The 23,568-nt window shown below is 38.8% G+C and overlaps 1 protein-coding gene across 1 annotated transcript in view; it reads left to right on the top strand.

Moving 5' to 3' along the window:
* The window catches only part of ophn1 (oligophrenin 1), a 42,702-nt gene that overhangs the window by 16,066 nt on the left and 3,068 nt on the right, over positions 1-23,568 (top strand). Inside the window, exons 12-23 of the mRNA XM_032576541.1 lie at positions 3,731-3,764; positions 3,896-3,958; positions 5,113-5,187; positions 11,705-11,789; positions 12,127-12,185; positions 15,525-15,630; positions 15,781-15,940; positions 16,739-16,886; positions 17,617-17,925; positions 19,421-19,568; positions 21,752-21,802; positions 22,817-22,865. Coding sequence (XP_032432432.1) covers positions 3,731-3,764; positions 3,896-3,958; positions 5,113-5,187; positions 11,705-11,789; positions 12,127-12,185; positions 15,525-15,630; positions 15,781-15,940; positions 16,739-16,886; positions 17,617-17,925; positions 19,421-19,568; positions 21,752-21,802; positions 22,817-22,865 — 1,287 coding nt within the window. The remainder of the gene's footprint in view (positions 1-3,730; positions 3,765-3,895; positions 3,959-5,112; positions 5,188-11,704; positions 11,790-12,126; positions 12,186-15,524; positions 15,631-15,780; positions 15,941-16,738; positions 16,887-17,616; positions 17,926-19,420; positions 19,569-21,751; positions 21,803-22,816; positions 22,866-23,568) is intronic.

Below are 23,568 nucleotides of genomic sequence, written 5' to 3' on the forward strand. Positions count from 1 at the left end.
CCATGCTCACTGAGAAAGACCAGTAAGTGGCACCAGTCAACATAGAGGAGTTATCTATTTGTTTCAGGAGTGCATAAATCTTGGTATCTTTTGTAAAGCAATGAGAAGCAATTTCATGCCTTCTAAGATCAGCTAAGGAAAAAAAAGTAGAGGACCAAGAATTGAACCCTGTGGGGCTCCACAGAGAGCTAAAATTAGCTCTCATTTTGGTTACAAATATCTACACAGTGTCGCAAATACAGTACAATATTCAGGTATTGTGATCTACTATCTTGAAAGAGGCGCTGAATCTCGGAGAACCAGGATCACATGGTCCCCTGAATCTGTACCCAGAAGGATTTCATGTAAGATGCTCAACAAAGCAAAAACTGAGCTGCGACGTGATTTAAAACCTGACTGAAGACTCCCAGAACACAATTTTCTTCTAAAACGCTTTCAGTTGGACGCAAACAATTGTCTCCAGAATCGTGTCTTTCACATTACAATATCCTGAATGAGAGATAAGATACAGTGGGGCAAAAAAAGGTATTTAGCCACCCACTGATTGGAGAAGTTCTCCTGCTTAGAAAGATGAGAGGTCAGTAATTTTCATCATAGGTACACTTTAATTATAAGAAACAATTCCAGGAAATCACATTTTAGGATTTTTAAAGAATTTATTTGTAAATTATGGTGGAAGATAAGTATTGGGCCACCCACAAACAACCACAGATCTGTGACTTCTTCTTTAAGAAGTTCTTCTATCCTCCACTTGTTGCCTGTATTAATGGCACCTGTATAAAAGACACCTGTCCACAACCTCATACAGTCAGACTCCAAACTCAGCCAAGACCAAAGAGCCACCAGGAAGAAAATCGCAGATCTGCACCAGGCTGGGAAGAATGACTCTAGGCAAGCAGGTTGATGTGAATGAACAAAGAACGGGGCAGTGCATCGTGAGATTTCAAGCCAAAACCTCCTTCCATCAGTGAGAGCATTGAAGGTGGAACATGGCTTTGTCTTCCAGCATGACAATGATCCCAAACGCACAAGTCGGACAACAACGGAGTGGCTCCATTAAAAAGCACTTGAAGGTCCTTGAGTGGATTATCCAGCTTCTAGACCTCAACCCCATAGAAAATGTTTATAAGGAGTTGAAAGTTTGCCATCAACAGGCCCAAAGCATCACTGCTCTACTGGAGATCCGCATTGCGGAATGGGCCAAAATACAAACAACACTGTGTGCAAATCTGGTGAAGACTGACAGGGAATGTTTGACCTCTGACATTGCCAACAAAGGTTATGTTGCAAAGTATTGTTTGCGTTTGTTGACCAAGTACTTATTTTCCACCATAATTTGCAAATAAATTCTGTAAAAATACTACAATGCTTTCTTTAATTTCTTTTAAAAAATTTTTTATTCCCTTAATTTTTGGCTTTCATAGTTGAAGTGTACCTGCGGTGAAAATTACTGACCTCTCATTAAGTAGGAGAACTTGTACAATCAGTGCCTGATTCCCACTGTGAGGAATCTGAAAGTACAGCTATGGCAGTACATTTTCATCCAGAGCCAGATTTCAGTATTTTTTTAGACTAATAGAGATCAACACTCTGATATGGATTGCCATTGTTATTTAATATCTGAAACGGCAGATTCTTTAGTAGAGGTCATTTTTAATTAAACTAAAATAAATTGCAAATCTTTCCTATTCAGAGCTTTGTAAAGCAGCAAGTTTTATATATTTTTCAGTACTTTACACTGCTTTTTATTGGGATTTACATGAGAGAGCAACACAAAGTAACACATACTTGTGAACTGGAAGGAGAATATGTCGTGGTTTTCAAAAATGTTCATGAATAAAAATCTGAAAAGTGTGGCATTAGTTTGTATTCTGTCCTACTTAAAAAACACAGTTACAACAATTTGCCTTCAGAAATACACTAATAAGCAAACAGACACTTGAGTGTAATTTAATCTTAATGTATATATCAGGATTTACGATATATTAATACATTAAAGCCTGTCCTTACTGGTCTACACGCAAACAACTTCAGCGAATAAAGTACGAGTCACAGATAAAGGATAAAATATTTACATTTATTTTAATTGTATTTTTTTATATTTTACTTTTATAGTTGGTGTTTAGATATTAATAGTGCCTGCCAATAACACATATATAGTCATATTTTCAAATGTTCTGTCAACTTTAAACATTTTTTAACTTAGTAACATAATGGGCTGCTGGATGATTGCCCTACGAACCCTACCACTGAGTTTAGCAAGTTTTCAGCGGAAAACCCTGTACATTTAATGTAAAAACTATAATTTTCTGTGAAGTTTGTCGGAACATAAAACAACGTGAAAAAGTTCATTATTAAAACTTTTGCAAGACTCTATATGCATCCAGGCATATGTACATGATATCTGATTTTTATTAAAAAAAACAAAAAAAAAACACGCATCGGTGTTCTTGCTCGTTAATGCGTTCATAGATTTGGAATTCATTTAATGACCAGGATTTTCATTTTTTTTTCTTTTTTTTTTTTCAGAAACATGCAAAAAACTGAACGTATCACTTTTCTATTTGGCTAATTTCTGTTATTCCACTCTCCAAAAACGGGTCTAATAATGAATGCGTGTAGCTGCAGATAACTTGATGCCTCCCATTTCCAGACGTCTCTGGTAAACCCAAACTGGCCCTCGTTTCTCTTCTGCTGCGAGTGTAAAAACAGCCGTAAATCACACTTGACCACTAGACTGATGCATTACAGTTTCGATGAATGTTTTGGCAACTTTTTGTGCATTTCACGGCCAAGACATTGACATGCCTGATCTCACATCCCAAAATAAAAAGTTATTCCCCATTAAAAAACTTTTTTAAAGTGTTTGGCAGTCAAGGGGAAAGAAATCCCTGCATGTACTTCTCCAGAGTCTCTTAAGCGACTGGATATGTTGGCAATTTTCTTGTTCGGCACAGAAAGGAAATCAATCATTCAAAATGCTGGAAAATGGAGTTTCGCTTTTAACTCTTAGTAATTATTCACTCTGGCATCCCCATTATTATTGTTTTTTGTTTTTTTTTTCTTCCCATATGTTAGATTTGTTAGTCCTAATGCAGAATGTAACTCTGTGGGAATACTATAACACAGCATGCTGGGAGTCGGCAGCCTCTGAATCAATTGTCGGGTGTGACTGCCATATTTTTTCCCCAACTACTACCTGCTGCTTCGCGGTCATTGAACAAGACTCTCCCAGCGTCTCCTGCTGCTCTGTACTTAGCCCTGACCTCTGACGGCTGTCAGAGCCACGAGGAGGAGGAGTAGCGCGCTATTTCAGGAAGAGAATCAGATTGAAGCATTGATATAAAGACCAGCACATTTGATAAGGTCTGGTCTCACGGTCAGAAGTTCTAAGTCTGACTTCCTGGCAGCTGTACCTGCAATACCGGAGCCAAATTTACTCAAAGATTGAATGCATCGTTCTTTGTCTGCTCCTCGTTGTCGTTCTATGCTATAAAACCGTTAACTGAAACCAGAAAATGGCGCTCATCACCTCGTAATTCTTCCCTATGTCGCTGTGCATAGGAAGCTGGATCCCATGGATTTGTTGCCTTGAACCCTAAGTTTTTTTTTTTTCTTTTTTCCTCCTCTTTCGCTTAAAAAATGGATGCAGTCATTAATCACAGTGGTGGATTTTTCCACATGCTCCACAGTCTTCAATTTCTTTTTACATTTGCTATTTTCATTTCAGATTTATCACTCCCCCATTCACAAGCAAGCAGAAAGTAAGTCAGTCATCACTGTCCACTGAGCCTGAAGTTGTGATAAAATATTCAGTTTTTCTGTGAAAAGGTCTCAAAAGGGGTATTTTTCTTTTTTTTTGTTTTTTGTTTTTTTGTTGTTTGCTTTCTCACAGTGGAACTAAACGAAACTGGATTCAAGTTTGTGCGAAAGTGCTTCAACTACATTGAAACTAAAGGTAAGTTGTTTACTGTCTGTATTCTTGTTGGTTTCTTACTCGCCTGTTGGGGGCGTAGTTGAGTCGTCTGTTGGCATCACTCCTTGGGTTGTTGTGAAGGGGAGCTATCGCTCATCACAGCGCTGTTAAAAGGCTCATATGAAACCTGCTTCAGGTTGGAAAGCTCTTCACTCAGCACATCCAGGCTTCCTACGCAGTCTGGAAAAGTCTCAAATTTTATTACAGAGTTTTCCGGATCTGGATCAGAATGAAAAAAGAAAATGGTGTATCAAAATACTTTACTCGCTGTCCCACTGTCTAAATGTCCTTCATACCTTGTGTCATTCCTTCTTTCTGTCTTTATTTCTCTTTCTTTTCTTCTTCCCTTTGTTGTTTCCTTCATTATGCAGCTATTCGGTCTTTCCTTTCTGCCTCGGCTCTTCCTTATGTCCTTCTTTAGTTGGTTCTTTTTGGTCTGTCCTTCCTTCCTTATAATGTTCCTTTTGTCCTTAATCCCGTTTTCCCCGAGTGTCCTTCTATCTTTTCTGTCTCATGTCGTCCTTTCTTTGCCTTCTACCTTCACAATGTCCTTCCTCCATTTAGTCCTTGTATCCTCACGCCTTTTGTTTAGTCTGTCCTGTTTTTTTCTTTTCCTTCCTTCCTTGCTTCCTTTCTTCAATCCTTTCTTCCTCCCATCTTACCTCCTTTCTTCCCCCCTTATGAATTTGGCATAAATTCTCCAAACACATTTTGTATTTTAAATTCTAGAATCAGAACTTCAAATTAAGCAAAATTGAATCGGGGAAAGTCTCAAATGATTAAATGAAGAATGTGTTTCAACTTTGCCCTTTGACGTCTCTCACTGTTTCTTTGGAGGGTGTCTTCAGTTGGTGCTAAAAGCACTAGCAAACACAGAAACATTCAGCAATTTTTTTAAATTGCATCTTTGCAGCAACTCCAAGGTTTGATTTAAGGAAACAGGATTACGGATGTAACTTGTCTACGAGTAGTTTCAGGCAGGAGTTACATGCAGAAAAGAACGTTTTCATTCTGTCTCATGTCAGGCATTAAAGAAAGCATGTGGTACATTTCCACTCTACAGCATCTGCCCAGATTATACTCCCTTGATTTCTTTTTTTTTTTTTTTCCTGTATCCTCCCCTCTCCTCTGTCCAGCCGCCACACAAGAAGGAGTGTACAGGACAGTCGGCAGCAACATCCAAGTGCAGAAGCTCCTGAATGCCTTCTTTGGTAAGGACACAAGTCTGTGAACGTGAGCGCCATCTGTCCATCTGCTTTTTTAAGCACATTAGCCTCCTGTAACACTTAAGAGGATCTGCAACATTTTCTGTCACGTGCATAGAAGGTCCAGTTAATGAGATGCCAGAGATGGCGCCATAGGTGTGTGGGCCATAGAGCAACCCAGCTCTGCCACTGCCAAACGCGATGCTGCACTTTGCTGATCAGCTGTCTGAAACCAGGCTTTCACACTTTTCTCTTGCTTACAACAAACAAGTTTGGCTGTTTGGAAATATTTCTGGTCAAACAAAAATATGTGGAACCCAATGTAAAACCTAACGACTTGCCTCCTGTTATATTTTTAAGACCGAAGCTGAGAAGCTATGAGTGCTAACTAGCTGACTGCAGGCTCTTAGTCAATCAATCAATCAATCAATCAATCAATCAATCAATCAAATTTTGTTTGTATAGCAACTTTCAGCAACAAGGCACGTAAACACAAAGTCATAGAACACACAGTCAACTATTGAAACATTACATTTTACCGTCATTACACACCAGATTGTTGATTAATGTTTCATTTATTATGTTTCAAAAGCAACCCAGCAAGGTGGCTTTTTAGTCGAGATTTAAAGAAGCTCAGTGTTTCAGCTGTTTTGCAGGTTTCGGGAAGTTTGTTCCAGATTTGTGGTGCATAGAAGCTGAATGCTGCTTCTCCTCATTTGGTTCTGGTTCTGGGGATGCAGAGCAGATCAGAACCAGAAGACCTGAGAGGTCTGGAAGATTGATACAACAACAGCAGATCTTTAATGTATTGTGGTGCTGAGCCATTCAGTGATTTATAGACGACCAACAGTATTTTAAAGTTTACTCTCTGAGCTACAGGGAGCCAGTGTAGGGACGTTAGAGCTGGAAGTGATGTGCTCTAACTTCCTGCCTTCAAAGAGAACGCGGGCAGCAGCGTTCTGGATCAGCTGCATTTGTCTGATTTATTTTTTTTAGGCAGACCTGTGATCAATGTGTCTAAAGATAAACGCATGAATGAGTTTCTCTAGATCTTGCAGAGGTATTAATCCTCTAATCTATGAAATGTTCTTCAGGTGACAGAAGGCTGACTTTGTAACTGTCTTTTTGTGGCTCTGTAGGTTCAGGTCTCATTAACTTTCAAACATCAACTTATTGTTGTGGAGCAGAGCGCCAATAAATTTCTTGTTTTTGCTTCTTTGTCACACCTGAATGTTTTAGTTTATTAATATTTGAATAGAGATAACTTGAGATTAGAAGCTGTTTTCAAGTGATGCCTTCATGTATTGAGGGGAAAAAAGAGCAGTGCCTCCTAAACCTAATAACTAATAATAACTAATTGACATCAAGAGTTTCCTATAACTGGCAATGAGTTTCTACCATTGCCACAGAGGACTCATGTTTGACATGTTTATGGTCATACTGCAACGTTTGAATTTGATTTAAGTCCAGACTTTGACTAGGCTACTCCAAAACATTTTATTGATTACATTTTTTTGATAAGATCTTGTAGTAATTTTGGTTAACCGGTCTCTCCTGGGAAGGTTCTCCACTGCTGCACGTTTTCTCCAGATGTTGATTATGACTCTTGGTTTGGTTCGCTGGCAACCCAAAGTCTTGAGCTTTGTAACCATTTCCAGACTGACAGACATTAATCACTTTGTTTTTCTACTGTTTTTGGATGATTTGTTGCTTTTTGAGAACTTTCAGGCGTCAGAAAGGTTCTCCTACAATTATTTATTATATCTGCAGGTGAGGTGATAATCAAACTTGTGTTTAGCCTGTGAAGTTGAGCCAAGCTTTTCAAAAAAATAAAAAAAATGTAGTTGAATCAAGGTTGATTCATGGTTTAAGAATGGGGGCAATTACTTTTCCCAGAGGGCCAGCTTGGTTTGGATAACTTTTTTCCTTTAATAAATGAAATCATCATTTGAAACAATCTTTTGTGTTTAAGTCAAGTTTATTTTTATAGCACATTTCAGCAACAAGGCAGTTCAAAGTGCTTTACACCATAAAGACATAGTACTGTAACCAATTATGAAACAGCAATAAACTTTACATTTTGTCAAACAGCATCATCAAAATCTTCAAAGAAATATACATCAAATAATCAAAAAGCAATGTTCCAATCTGCTTTAGCCTTGAGTTAAAGGAACTCAGTGTTTTGGCAGTTTCTCAGTTTTCTGTAAGTTTGTTCCAGATTAGTGGGGCATAGAAACAGGTTGTCTTCTTTTAGTATTACAATTCATTTCTGACTAAATTTAGCAGCTGTTTGTTCTGTGTTTTTAATTATGTTTATGGGACAGTTCTAAGATAAAGTTCTGAAGAACGCCAAGACATGGTTGTGTTATAAAACAACATCTTTGAGCACTTTCCATTTTACCACTCAGAAACCTACTAAAGCTGGGTTCACGCTGCGCTATTATTGGCCGCCATACGCAAAACACCTTTCATTGTGAGAGAAAATTTCTGGTGGTGACCTCGGTCATTCAGTACGACAGACGCAATTTAACACTCTCCTGACAAAAGGCGAATTGTGACAGATCTCAAGCAGGGTCTATTATGTTATTGGCAAATAGTGCAATGTGACCTCTGCCTCAACCCAATTCTCATTTTCAGTCCTCTTTTGTGCACCATGCTGCTCCCTTTGCTCTTTTTTTCTACTCTAATAGTAAGAACACTAATATCCACAATTTGCAGTCCATTTATTATTGGACTGAAATAATGCTGATGAGGAAATTTGGCCATTTAATTCAGGTGAGTTGGTGAAACGGCGCATCTAAAAGTTGTAGGATATTAGCTCTCGAGGACTGGAGTTGGTGACTGGTCCACGGCAACAAGTTGTGCAGTCTCGCATCCTCATGTGGTGTGACAGGAGTTATTGTCACATCGAGGTCACACAGTGGGAAATGTTTAAGTCCCGTACAATTTTTCAAATCCCACGGTGTGAGCCGAGGCTTAACACAAAGGCTGGCGTCCACCAAAACTGACAAGCAGGATAATTAGAGCAACAATTAAAGAATGAGCCGGGAGCCCCACGGTAATGCTGCAGGAGCGCCATATCACCCTAAACACATCATACCCACCTTGAAACACGGCAGTGGCAGCATCATGCCGTGGAGATCCTTTTTTTTCCCCCAGCAGAAATGGGGAACATGGTCAAATTTGATGGAAGGATAAATGAAGCAAAAAGGCAGTTCTGAAAAGTGGTGACCTGAATACAAGACAATGAATTTCAGATATTTGTATGTAGAAATTTGTAAAAAATATGCCCCCTTTTTTCCTTTGTGCCCTACTTTGTGTTTTTCTGTCACATAGCGTCTCTATAAAATACATTTGCTGTAGGTTTGTCAAGATAACCTGATATAAAAGTTGAAAGTGACTAATAACTCCTCTCTCACCAAAAAATAACAGCAAAACAGTCCACGATGACACAGTATTAATGTTGGCATTTTAGTGCTTAAATTGAACTGGTGCAGCTTTGATTGATTGACATCTGTTCCTTATTTAAGCGTACGTAAACATCTTTTTACCCTCATTTAGTTTTCGTTTGAGCGAAAGACAACACTTGCGGTGGTAAGATTTTGCTAAATTACCAACTGGGCGACTGCTGCAGGTCGTCAGCTGAGCAAACATGGTACATTTGATACATTTCCTGGCAAAGAGAGCGAAGCCGCAAAGATACAGTAGCAGAAAGCATGCGTGCCGCTTTGCCACGTGAATGAGCACATTTCTCCGTCTCTTAACAAGCCATTCATCTTGGCTTGAGTAAGTAACTGGTGATCAAGAGGTGTTGGATTCAAAGGAGCGTCAAATGATGCTATAAACACCCTCAATAATAATTCCTGGCTTACAGTTTTTTAAGTTATAATGAGGGAAATATAAAGAAAACCTGGCTGATCTGAGTGTGCTTCACAGAGCAGCTGCTGGATCAGCGCTCCTTTGCTGGAGGGCAGAGGTCAAGAGGCTTCAAGCAGAGCAACATTATTTTTGAAAGAATAATTACAAGATTTAAAAAAAAACTTCAACACATGGGTATTTGTAGGGTAGGATTCAGCTTTGTACGCTTTCATACAAAATCCAAATAATTTGAATCACCCCTTCTGAAAAACAAGAAAAAAAATCCCAGGATTTACTCAGTTGAATTGTACAGCTCATTATTCTGTATTTCCAAATCATATCCAGGATACTTAATAAATCTATTTTAGTTGATGGAAATTCTTTGCAGATTGAACAGGGGGATTAAAAGGGGGAATTTATTTTAGAAGTGCTTAAAGAAAAAAGAAAAGGGAATGAAATCATGCTTTGTTTTGCAGTCATTTTGCAATAAATACCTAAGTGCGCAAGAGCAAGTGAGCAGTTAGTAGAAATGCTTACAAACCTCATAAGCTGTGGCACCTGGTTCATGGACCGGAAACATGACTCCAGTATGAGATCAAGTATCACTCATCTTTAAAACAAATAACACAGTTGGCTAAAGAGAATAATTCATGCCCTGCGGATCTCTACATGCGACGCCTGGCTAAACTTCATAACCCTTGAACTTGTTCACATTTTGTCCTCTTACAGCCACAGTGTTATTGTGATTTCATGTAACACACCAACGGAAAGTAGTGGAAAAATTGTGAAGATGAGATTTTCAAATACTGTACTGGAAAAATATCTGGATTGCCTGGTGTGCATTTCTGTCTGGTGTTTAGCTCCCTTTGCTGCATTCAAGAGTTTATTTCAGATCGTTGATGCACAAAGTAGAGACATACTTGGGGAAACAAAAAACAACCTGCAGCTATAATTGGAGAAAAATATTGTTCTACAAAATATTAAGCCTGTCGCAATACACAATAAATCAATTAAACGCATGATAAATTAAAACAAGCTGGATAATTTCCATCTGAATAATTGTTTTTTCTCTTTTCTCTCTCTCTGTCTCTCTTTCTACCAAAGATTGGATGATAAAAAGCTTCAGTTTGGCGCTTTGGTCTCAACTAGGCCCTTTTTTGAATGACAGTTTAGTTTACAGAGACTTCAGTATTGCATTTCATTTGTTGTTTTGGTTGTTTTGAATGTTTAAAATATTTTCCAGTTCCAGTGTTAAACATTCCGTAGAAATGAAATGTTTCAAAACAACAAAATTCTCATTTATTGCAATAATTTCTGGGACGATTTATCATCCAGCAATTTATCATGACAGGCCTGAAAAGCATACAACAGGGGTGATGCATACAAATGCATGCCACACCTTGCAGATTTCTTTGTAAAAAAAAAAAAAAAAGAAAGTATCCTTTACCTCCACTCCAGCCTGGTAAAAACCAGCTTCTTGTACTACGCTTTGGTTCGTACAGAGAGTCTGGACCCTCTGCTGTTGAGGAACAGTTGCTTACTGGAGGCATGGACTGTGTTGAAGTTTTAAACGATTGGATCTGATTTTCATCGCTAACATTTGGCCGTGACGCATGTTATGTGCCAGCTCGACCTTGAAGGATCTACACTATGAAGTTTAACGGAAATTATGTGGGCTGTAAACAACCATCACCCTCTGCAAAGAGAGAAATGCCGAGCTGAACGAGATGACTGCTCATGTTGCAGCATTCCTCTTGCTCCAACTTTTATTGCTCAATATTTGGAACCGTGGCCAACGCAGACTGACTGGTTTATTCACTTCCTCCGCTGCCATCGACAAACTACAATCACAGGCAGACAACAATTCATAAATCCTGCAGCAACTTGACATCGTTCACAACTCCGCTTTCTGTTCGCTGATTTGCCTGCTTGAAATGCATCCTGAGAAATCAAACTCAATGGGACAAATCCCAAACAGAGCACTGAAGGGAGATGATAATCGAGGGGGGTTGATTTTTCACATATAACCCCAATAAAAGTGCATTAATGTCGGTGCGTGCAACATAACAAGATGTGAAAAAGTTCAGAGCTTTTCAAGACTGTTTGTTCATGGATAAATCCCCAATCTGTGTTTGGACAAGAAGCTGATGCTGGAATTCGTTTCCTGCAGCGCCGCTAACACGTATCGAGACGACTGACGACAACAAGAACGTTTCCTCAGAGGACGATATCGAGTTGAAAGGAACTGAGGAAATGATAGTCATTACCTCTACTATGATTTTGCAGGTGGATGGTGAAATATGGAAACTTTTCCAAGTCAGGAGATGATGGAGTCAATTGTCAAGATGATGACTCATCTTTACCTGTAATAGAGATCTTTAACTTCTCCTCATGGAAGACGTATCAGATGCATGGCCAGCAAACTCATCCTGTGAAGCTGACCTTTATCCAGCTCTGCTGCCTGATGGATGATGAATTCTTAGACAGTTGGTGCCTCTAAGAGTTTATATCATCAAAAAGGATATTGGAGATGTACCAAAACTGCCCTATGTCTCTCTTACTTCATAATTTAATCGCCCTTGTATACCCCCCAAAAAAAGGAAAAAGAAGAGCAACACATGCCACATGTTTCTAAACTTACCGCATGCTTTTTGCTCCTTTGTAGATCCCTCAAATCCTGGAAATGTGGATCTCAACAGCAGCGACTGGGATGATAAAACCGTTACAAGTGCATTAAAGTTCTACCTGAGGTGCGTTTGTTTGTGTGTTTGTGAATACGTGCCTAAAAGGAAAAAAACAAAATTCACGCAGTATGATTTTTTTCATTAATTACGTTACATTTGGTCACACGTTACGTCATTTCAAAATGTTTCCACAAGGAATTAGATGTTTTCCAGAAAACCGTTTTATCGTCTGGCATTAGACACAACTTGCTGTTTCCAAACTAACCCCACCAGAGGGCTCACTCTTTAACTTCTTAATAGTGTGACTATTTAATGAGTGGATTCTTGTTTTATTCTTTCGGTGTTTGATGTTTTAATTTATGTTCCCCATGTGTTTTCTCATTTTGTCTTTCCTTTCCCACAGGAATCTTTCTGAACCTCTAATGACCTACGATCTGCACGGAGAACTCATGAGCGCTGCAAGTAAGACATGTTTGAGAGCTTTTACTTCGCTAAGATCTGCATGGATGGGTTACAGCATGAACCCTAAAGTTGAGTTATGTTGCATATTACCAGTTGAGTCCAACCGTTTCTCTGAAAAATATTTGATCTAGCAGTTTATAGAAAGGGTGGAAACTTCGGATTTACGAGCTTGCTTTTTTTCCTCCCCTTTTTTTCCTTTTTCTTTCTTTCTTTCTTTTTTTTTTTTTTTTGCTGCTACTTTAGCGTGGCTTACACTGGCTGGGAAAAAAACATCGAAACTCTAAATGGATTAAAAGAGCCATTTGTAAATCAATACAGTGCAGGCTGGGGGTCGAGCATCTTTATCTATTTGGACACAGAAGAAAATCCAATCCTTTATTTATACTTGTCTGTCACTGTGCATTATTGTAAACCTGAGAAGACGGTAGGTTTATTAACACCAGCCTCTTTCTGTCAGGATGTTGCATTAAAGTACATGGAAATGCCCTTCATTAGCCGCACACGGTTCTCCTCATTACGTATCGTGACAGTTTGAAGACTCCGTTTTATTGGCTGCATACCATTGCACTGGGTGGTCATGCTTCACTCCATTTAACTTTGCAATTAAGGGGAAACTTTGTGATTTACACGGCTTAGTTTTACAGCATGTTTTAGATGCATCATTTTCACCTAGATTTTTGCTCGGAATATTCATGTCTTTTTGCTTGTACTAAAACGGTTAAAACTTTGCAGAGCTTCTCTCCTCCAGTTGATTTTCCTCTTATGTTGGAACTAAAGCCTTATCAGAATTATTACCCACAGTATTGGTAAAAAAAAAAAAAAAAAAGTGGCTTCTTTGCCATCAGCAGTATGCTTGCCTGTATTTTGGCCAGACATTCAGACTTTTAGGTTTGATATTTTTATGTCATTGTCATTTATTAAAACACAATTCAACACAGATGTCACCAAAGCGCATGTTTAGACCAGATGTTAAATCAAAACAGTGCTAGGGGCTCCCTTAAAGTGTAAACCCCTACTTTGAAGATCGTTTTGTTTTTTTCCCGATCACATTGTTGCATATCGTTTGCATTATTTAAGACGAGCATTATATTCATGTTTAAAGGGCTGACCTTTTTAGAAATGTGTGTTTTGTAACCACAAGTTCCTGTGCTTTAAATCTTAGCTCATACAATCACTGTAGAATCATAAGTCAATAAGTCGCTGCGCCGCACATGATTCCCGTTGTGACAGAAGATTAGTGCCTGCACTGAAATGACAGAACAAAAAAATATACAGATAGTTCAATGAGAAACTATTAGCCGCAGTTCCTGCAGCATTCACAAAAATAGATGAAAATTTGCTGCCATTTCCATTTCCAGCCACAAGTTTATACTTACTGAGTGATCATAGAAATAAAAATTATATTAATTTTGGGCTTTTAACGATAAATTGAACCTTTGCTATTCAGTGATGGAGAGAGAAGCTTGAGTATTTTTGAAAATAAGTATTGGGTGTTCATTGCGAAATTAAATGGCAATAAATACTGCCGGCATGATGACTGTCACTCTTTTTTTTTTTTTACATCATTATGATGACCTCAGTGCTCTGCTTGAGCTTCAGTAGCCAAATACGCCACATGATCTGTCTTATCCAAATGAAGTTTTGCACGCATTGGTATTGCGATAATGTTAGCCATTTTGAGAATAACGCAGATTTTGCTTGACAGGGTCCAGTTTATAATTTATATAATTGAGTGCTTTTACACCGCACAGAAATTTGGTGGGGGTCTAAGTGTTTCTTAGCAAACCACAACCACACATTTTTTTGCAGCCCTCAACAAGCTTCTGGCATAGTTCTAGTGGGATATTGAACCACTCTTCTTGGCAGAGTTAGCAGAAAAAACATTTAAATTGGTGCTTACATTTTCAGTGGGATTCAGATCCAGGCCTTTCCAGGAGCTTAACGTCGGCCTGTTTTATTCATTCCAAAACCAGTTTTGATGAATGTTTGAGTTCATTGTCCCGTTGGAACACCAAATGCACCAAAGCATCTGAATCAAATTGGGACAGTTTGGGTAAGATGAAAGGAAATTGGTTAGAGTGTTCAGAAAAACCAAGGAAATCCACAAGGCTCCAACCCTACTGTGAACTGTGTCACTGTCCACAGTTTTATACTGGCATTGACTCAAAGCATACTAACAAGAATGAAGCCCCTGCTGTTTAATCAACTTCCTACATGGAGCAGCCAGACGACTTTTGGATAAAATCCCTATGGTCAGATGAAAGAGCAAAAATTAAGCTGCCTGGTCACAATTGATAAGAAGAATGCTTGGAGAAGTTATGGTCAGACTATCAAACCTAAGCACTGTCAAACTGCCCCACAAGGTGGTGGTAGGAGTGTGCTGTGGAGTTTGGAGGTGATACCAGATTATTGCTTAATGACCTGGAAGGATTTGGGTGGGATATTCTTCAATATTCCATCCAAATCCTTCAGCTTCTCCTCAAATCTGTCCAGTTGACTCCAACCGGATTACTAAAACCTTGAACATTCATCAGAGCTTGTTTTTAAATGGATTAAGTAAGCTGATGTGAAAGTTCTGGATTGTCTCCAAGCCCAATCTTAATGAATATTTAAAAAGGAAACGAGCTCAACCAGCTATGGTTAGATACACTGCAAACACACTAAATGTTATCAAGTATTTTTCTACTTTCTAGTGCAAATATTTTAGTACTCATGAAATAAGGCTAGACTGTGTTAAGTCAATAATACCTTAATATTAATGGGAAAAAAACCTGGCAGATTATTTAACTTATAACATGGAAAAAAGTGTGTTATAAATGAAATATTTTAACAGTGCAACTAGTACTTTGTATCAGTATTAATCAGTATTAAGCTTTTACATCTTGCTGAAAAGTTACTTGCAAATTAGTTTTGTCTTATTCCATGTGTACTACGATATTTGCAGTATAAACTAGGCCAAAAGTACATGGTGATTTGCATTTATGTAGTGTACGGTAAAATATCCATCCAAAACTGTTCCATAACCTTGTTGAAGGTTAAACAAATGGATTAAGAGTTTGAATTTGTGTGGTTTTGAGAATTCATTTAAATTCAAATTTGTGCTTCATATTCCTTGTTTTAAGTCACTGAAGTTTTATTATTCAAAATCATTTCATCCTGAAAAAAAAATGTTCAAATGGATCATTAAAAACCTCAAAACATTGTTTTTCATTAGTGTTGCAATTAGCCGTACAGGCACAAGAAGTATTAAACTTCGGCATTTATTGTTTGTCTCTATTTTTTATTTATTTATTTATTTATTTACAATTATCTAAAACGACTTTGCACTGTCTGCCACAGAGTCTGATAATCTGGACTTTCGGCTGAGTGAAATTCATTCACTCATCTACAAACTACCGGAGAAGAATCGTGAAATGTTGGAGATGCTTATTAGGCACTTAGTAAAGTAAGTCCAAGCTGAGTTCATTGTGTCGTTTTTTTTTTTTACCACTTCCAGAGAAATATATCCTCTCTTTCTGAAGTGAGCTCATACTTTTTTTGTCACCGCCTGGCTTGAGTTACATTTTATTTAACCAGCCTGGCATGATGTTGACAGCGTGTGCAGCCACAGTGATGAAAACCTGATGACTCCCTCCAACATGGCAGTTATCTTCGGCCCCACACTCATGAGAGCGAAGGAGGAGACGGTGGCGGCCATGCTTGATATCAAGTTCCAAAACATTGTGGTTGAGATCATGATCGAGGACTACAACAAGGTACAAGTGAAGCGATCATGTCCTTTTTATTTTTTATTTTTTCAACCAACAGGGACTGTTAGGGGTTTTTATTCTTAATTCATACTACTTCCATATGTCTGTGTTTGTAATGTCTTGTTAGTGGATTAGAGCTGTTATTACATGTGGTTTGTTTTCGGTTAATGAGGACCCGTTGGAAGCCTTGTTGCTGTCCAAGCAGTTGCCAGCACTGAAAACAAAAAAACAGTCAAGTTGAGTTTGTGAACTGTAATTATTACTGAAATGTACCAGAATTTATGTGTTTTAAATGTATTATTTTTGCTGTAGTTTAGGCACTTTTGTTATGTATTTTTTAATTGTTATTATTTGTATTTGTAAATGTCTACAAAACTGTGCAGGGCCTTGCAAAAGAACTCATCCCCCTAGAACTTTCCTACTGGTTTAGTGATGATCTGAGTTCAACATAAAGTGCCGAACAATTATAAAAAGTAAAAACTTTCTGCAAACTAGTCTAAAATGTATTCAGCTTCCGAAATCTGACGCTTTAGGAAGAAATCTGTTGCACAACGGCATGTGGAGTGAAGTTCCCCGCCGCCCTTTTCCTGGAAGTTTGTGGCTGTAACATGATAAAATGGGGAAAAAATCTAGATGTATGAAAAAATAACCAGAAGGCTCTGTAAAATCGACTAAAGAGTACTTATTTAGTTGCTGTTTTTCAGCTCGTCAGGCTTCAGCCTTTTACCTCAGTTACCAGCTGGAAGAAGCTGAAAAAGCAGCCAATGAACCAAAGTGCTACTGTAACTTTTTATGTGATTCCAGATCTTCACTTGCATGCCAGAGGACAGCGCCTTCCCACCTGTCCCTCCTCCTCGGATCACGCCGAGAAAGCGGCAGCCAATCACCATCTCCAAGCGGCCTGCTCGCGTTTTCCATCCTCTTAGTCACGAGCAAGTCCGCGACGCAGAGAGTAATTATCAGCCGACCTAATTGTGGTCACCCTCCTTCTTTTCCCATCCTCCCTGTGCTCAGTGTACAATTTCGTCTTTTTTTTTTTGTCTGTAGAGACCACAGCAAGGTCACTTCTTGGCATTTTACAAATGGGATTTATTGAAGCGTGCTTGTTTGTCCCAGTAATTATCACGAATTGCAAAAACCTGTAAGCAGTATGCCAATTGAAATTCTTTTTTTTTTTCTGTTTACTTTTTAATGTTAATAGAAAACCATGTGACTTTTCTTTTTAATAGCTCATTTGACATACAAATAAAAGTATCCACTGTTCGTTTTTACCCTTCCACAGTCTTATTCTTCTAACATGTCAGAGTAAAATCATGAAATTTTCTGTCTTCTTTTTAACCTCCTTTGTTGGTTCAAACTAAAATGTTAGTTGTGCCTCCTTGCTCTCACTGTGGCCCAGAAATTTGGCTCGTCTTTGTTGGGATATTTAACTTTTTCCCTAACTTGCTGCTTTTGCAGAGTTTGCAGGTTATGCACATGTGCAATTCATTTTACTGCAGTAAAGTTCTACACTGCTTATTTACATTAACTTTGCACCCACTGTACAATCCCAAGGTAATTTTTGGATTTTGCATTTCATCAGGTGCATTTCACAGCAGTAAAAATGCACATTTAATGGTGGTTTAAGGTTACAGTGCAGTTAAAGCTGGGTTTCATTTTTTTATTTATTTTTTTTGCAACAGATGGGCAGAAAGACACCTCTGTGGTGGATGGGGATGTCTCAGCGAGCCCCAAACCCATAAAGCCGACGAAACCCATGAGCTGTGCCCCACTCGCTCCAAGAGAACCTCCTTCGAGGCAAACGGGGATCTACAGGCCGGCCAGCCGCCAGGACCGGCCGCCCGACTCCGACGCTGAGAAGTTGAGCGATGTGAGACAAAAGCCAGACTCTTCCCCAGCAGCAAACGGGGATTCTGGGGTCTTCGTGAGTCGAGTGCCGTCGTTCCAACGTCAGAAAGCTTCTCCGAAGGGAACGCCAGCCAACCGAGAAGGTAAGAGTCCACGTTTTATTAATGAAAGTGAAACTAATTTATGTCAACATTTTATGTGAGTAGAATAATATAGATGATAACATCGGCATGGATTGTTATATAGTTTGAATGTTTTTCTTAAAGAGTATTTATGGTTCCTGTGGCGTTAAGGTGCTGTTGATTGTAACAGTGACACATTCCCATCATTTTATCTCAGAAGATTAACTGTGCACATATATATAAGCTTAACATAATATGTTGGGCTTAAATACAAATTCACATTTTAGGAGGTGTAGCTTTAAATCGAATTTGTCATTACTAGAAGATAATGGGCCGAATTTCTACAATTAAATCCAACGTTATTCATAATTTAAAGTAATATTTTAAAGTTACAAGCATGTTTCTTGTATCTTGAAGTATGAACTAAAGATTAAGGTGAAGGCATGGGTATGAGTAATTTTGGGCTTTTTTGTAAATGTTCAACCACCAGCCTCTGAACTGCTGCTGTTAGACTGCTGCTCCTTGAAGAGCTTTTACTTTTCTGGGAAGGCAAAGTAGGTTTTCCTCAAGAATCTCCGGGATGGACTTGCCAAGTCCCGCTGTTGTAAATCAAGCTCCGCAGCGTGATGCCGCTACCAACACGTCTGCTTGTGGGGACCGTTTTCATGGGGTCACGAGGTGTCGGGTTGCACCACAAGCGGCAATTTCTTTTGATTATCACAAAGTTAAAATTTAGTCTACTCCACATGTTTGGAGATCTTTCAAGAAGGTTTCTTGTTTAGTTTTTTCCTTTTTTGTTGTTGCTTTTTTTTTTTTTTTTTTTGTTCCGGCACCTTTTTTTAGCCCAGCATTGTCAACTATGCAAGTAAATGCCTCCTCCAGCTTTTTGGCTCATAAGTCAAGGCGACCCAGAAAGCAGTGGTTTTAAAAAGATGCATTTATCGAAAGCTGGCAAAGCATTCAACCTAATTAAAAATCTAATGTTATGCTCATGATTAGTCAGACGTCTGGCAGGTACAGATTTAACATTTTTATTCAACCAAGCAGTTTGTTTAATAAGAGACGAGAGGAGTCTCTTAGAAGATGTTAAAATAGTAAAAGTAGTATCAATTAAAAAAAATCTATTTACAATTTATTAATAAAGACACAACTTGTGAACATGTTATTTACAGATGTATTTATCTGCAATAATTCTGGTCTCTTGGGTTTTAAAAGGTAGTGCAGATGCGTGCTTCCTTCTCATCTAGTTAGTGAGTGGACCTCCCAAAATCTGCAAAGTGCGTAGAAGCTGGCTGGTGCACAAGCTACCCTGCCCTCCTAGCATTTTTTGGCCATGACTTTTTATTTCATCTCCACCTCTCTTTAATCATGTAGCGAAATTTGTCATCCCAGTCGGGCAACACAAACAGCTCAGACGTGGCTGCTGTACATACTGAACAATTTGCTTGTGTTTTTTAAAAAAATTTTATTTTTATTTTATACCTGTTTTTTTGTTTGTTTTTGTTTCGTCTCTTAGGACATTCTGATGGTGTAACCAAAACAAAGTCTGCAGAGAAACATCCCATTTGTCGACCCCCCATCAGGCCCCCTGAGCCCCCATCCAGATGTCCCGCTCCACAAAAGCTCCCAGTTGCAGCCAGCTGTGAGGGCACGCCCACATCTTAGTGAGTACACCAAAGTCTCTACCCTCATGCTTTCTGGGTAATTAAACGCAAGGCTTTGAGCAAAGTGTCTAAACCTGTTCAACTCTAAGATTTAAATTATATAGCGACATTAAAGCCCCTTTCGGACTGCAGGACCGAGCCTGGCTCGGCCTGGCCCGGGTTCAAGCCCCGGGTCCGGCGTTCTTGCGTTAGCGCTTAGAGCTAACTAGCCGAGAGCTGTGGTTCCATTCGGGCCAGCCAGACGGGGCTGGTATGCAGTCAGTTAATTGGTTCATTTGCCGCCGAGGCGGGCACAGAGAAGAGTCATCTTCCAGATCACATGTTGTGTTTAGACTTTCTCGAAGTCGGCGTCAAAATAAATCTCGTCTATTTTTAACCATCAAATTTTCAATGATAATTATGACATTCTCAAAGGCATTTAATTTTCATTTAGTTTAATTAATATTCAGCAAGCTGAAGGGAGGATCCACATGGTGCCATCACACGTCAAGCACATAAGTGCATGTAACTTTTTCTCTGTAGTGACAAAAACAGACTATTGACCCAGTAAATTACTTATAAACAATGAAATTAAATGATTGATCTTCAGCTATAAGCTATTTATCTGCGGTGCCCTGAATGTATAGAATCTCACCACTTCCTGGCCTGAACCTGAATTTCCCATCGGTGTGCATAAAAAATATCTCAATTTTGATGTTGATCTGGAGGATGAATCTGCGTTACACTGGAGACTGGAGACTTCAGCCAAAGGTTTGAAATCGGGGAACATTTCTCTAATTGAAGTGATCAGAAGACTCTCTGCACGAGGGGATTTCCTCACCTCGCTTCGGTCCAGCGGGGGAATTCCCAAAGGCGCAGTGGTAGTTCAGCTGCACGAAACGTGGGTCCAGCTCAGAGATGACACTCAGATGAGGAATTTTTTTAATGATTTAGTTAAAGGTAAAAAGCTGAGGTAATTCTTTTTCCCAGCGCTGACAAGCATTTACAGAAGAAGCTGGACGGGATAACGACGAAGAACTGGAAAAAAGCTGGACGAGGAACGTAAAAGTTTTCCACGGTGTCTGGGAAGGCGGCCTCGGATCCTCGCACACTTTCCAAATGGAGTACATTAGGGCCGGCGCAGTGGCTGCCACGTCGGGCCATGCAGTGCAAAAAATCCTATAGTGACCTTGAAAACATGACAGTTGCAGTTTTGAAGAGTCAGCACATTTCAGACCCTTTTATTTGATCTAAACTGTCACAAAACACACCACTGTTACAATCTTTAACTTGAGTGCAATCCACATGTAGACGAAGAATAATAGTTTTTTTATTTCCCAAAATCACCAGGGATTTATAAGTTTTATTAGTTACATTTTACTTTTGCAAATGGTTTAGATTTTCTTGGGAATTTTTATTGCATCTTATGATTAAGGTGTGAGTAAATCAAATTTCCCAAAAATCAGCAAGTGGCTTAAGGATAATTGCCAATCCCATACACAGAAATACAAGCTTAGAGCAACTGGAAGTGTTTTTTTGACAACGGGTTGGTCTGACAAAACATAAAAAATGAATGTTGGAACCACTTTTTGCCCACTGTTGGGCATGAGGGAGGATCTGTGAGGCTGTGGGCTTCTGTCATTTCCAAAGGCCTTGTACTGGAACCTTGATGAAGACCAAGGACATTTGAATAATTTTAAAAATCACGTCATTTGCTAGAAAACTTTAAAAATTAGTCGCCCTTGGGTCTTTTAATGGTTCACTGATCATTGGGGCAAATCAACACAGAAATGGTTCACCAAACACAGAATCAACATAGGGCACAAATATTGAGATTTAGTTGCATAGAAGTACAATATTTAACGACATGGGTTTTGTTTTTCCCCTGAATAAATGTAGTTTAATTAAAAGTTGGAAGTTTTGCTCAATTTTCAAGTTTAGATTATGTCATCAATGCTCTTTCTACATTTAGGTGTCCTAAATGGACATGGCGGCACCATAAATGCACATTAGATATCCTGGTATCCATTGTGCATCACTGTTAACCATGCAATCTAAACAGCCCATTGAGTAGTGTTTTATCTTCTGGAAATATGATTGAATGACAGGATGATTTCAGTGTACCTGCACTTCCAGCTTCTTACCCTGCACTTTTTGTAGGTCTTTCCTAGGAGTTTAACCAGCCACTTACCTTTGTCTTTCAGTGTTGCATCAAAGACCAAGTTTTTTGAGAATGCCTCCAGACAAGTCGTCAGGTTTGTAAAGCCTTTCATTGTTTCTTATCCACTTAGTCCATTTGTTTAGCTCACTTGACTAATCAGATGCAGGTTTTTCTACAATAAATGTCAGTTTAACTGCATGAAAGTGTGACAAGGATTTTAATTCCTATTATATGCATCAGCACTAAGATTTTAAGTCATTTAACTAAGTGAATAAATGCTAACTGCCCCATATTATTAAGATTTTCCATGCTGTGGCTTGTTTTTTAGAACATTAAATCTGTCTTCATTCTGGACTTATTTAGATGCCCAGACTCCCACGTGATAGGAGTGTGTATGTTGGTTTTATATCCCAATGGGAAATTAAAACTGAATGCACACCAGCCCCTGGAGACATCCTCTAACTGCAGGGACCAAATCGAGTTCTCTGTAGGTCCAGATTGCCCATTGCAAGTTAGGACTTTGCTTCTCAGGGAAAGTATAAAATTTCCCTTAAGCTGTGTTAAGCAGTGTTTCCGCTGAGTTAATGACTTAGGCCTGGCGTGCGTGTCAAACGGCGTAAAACTTTAGGTAGTTTTATGTGCATTGTAAGTGTTCCCTTACACATGGGCCCTTTGATTTTTTTTTTTTTTTCACTCATGCAAGATCCTTTAGCTCATGATGTAGTGGAGTCTGTGTGATGTGGAAATGGACACATCTGCTCTTTTATGATTTGCATGGCTGAGCCAATTCAAGGCCCCTGCTCTCTGCCCAGTGCAGGCAACGATGCACGATGTAAATGAAGAATGTGGGAGTTTTATCAAAGAGAGTTTATGTCTTTGGTGTTCTTTTATTGGTATCCCCCTTCATTATGTTGTCTTGAGTTTAGGCGATCCTTTCCAAAAAGTAGAAGCCTAGGCTTGAGTAAGTTTTGTTTTGGCTTTTGAACAACAGAGTATCAGCTTGCAACTTCAGGAATCATTCTCCCTAACCTGAGTAAAATCTGTTCTGCTTAAACTTGCACATTCTGAATGCATTTCAAACATTTCGTTCCTGTTTCTTTTCATTTAGCTCTCCAACCTCTTCGCTATCCTCAGTCGTGACAAATGTGAAGAAAGAGGTAAGAGTTCAGTAGATTTTCAGATATTTACAGTTCTGTAACAACTGCGGAGTAGGATTAGGTTTATAATGATCTCAAAGTTAGGCGGGGCTGGTTTTGAACTTTTAATTTAGGTAAAACAACTGCTTGTTTTATTCATACTGATTTCACTGCTATGGATGTCCCATGCGTTTCATTTCTGTTGTTGATTAAGGATTCGGTTGAGGCCTTTTTAAATGATCAGTATTGGAGTTGATTAAATTTGCCCCTCAGTGTTTATTGTTGGTGTGTTAGCAGTTTTACATCAGCTGCACGTTGTGACAACTTGCATACTGGTTAGTCATGTTTTGCAGATTTTAAATAATTTTTTATTGATAACCTAATGACAGTGTGTTTTTCCTAACTATTGTAATATTTCTAACCTGTTGCTATGATATACAGAGTGAACAAGGGAATGTACTGACTGCTGCAGCTGATAAAGTAGCTTTTCTTAATGTCACCCTGTGGTGAAGCAGCACATAGATCTTACCTGTCAAAACTCCATCTGTCACCCATTATTTAGTACACCTGTTTAAACCATCTGCTTCTCCAGACCACCTATATGTCTTTACTATGTGAAGTTCCAAGTGTATTTTCTTGAGCAGTGGTGTATGTTGTTAAGATTGTATGTTTGAATAATCTCTGCTGTAATATTTATTAAAGTTGTGTGAATTGTTACCTTAAC

This window comes from Xiphophorus hellerii, chromosome 11 (assembly GCF_003331165.1).
Source record: "Xiphophorus hellerii strain 12219 chromosome 11, Xiphophorus_hellerii-4.1, whole genome shotgun sequence".
NCBI lineage: Eukaryota > Metazoa > Chordata > Actinopteri > Cyprinodontiformes > Poeciliidae > Xiphophorus > Xiphophorus hellerii.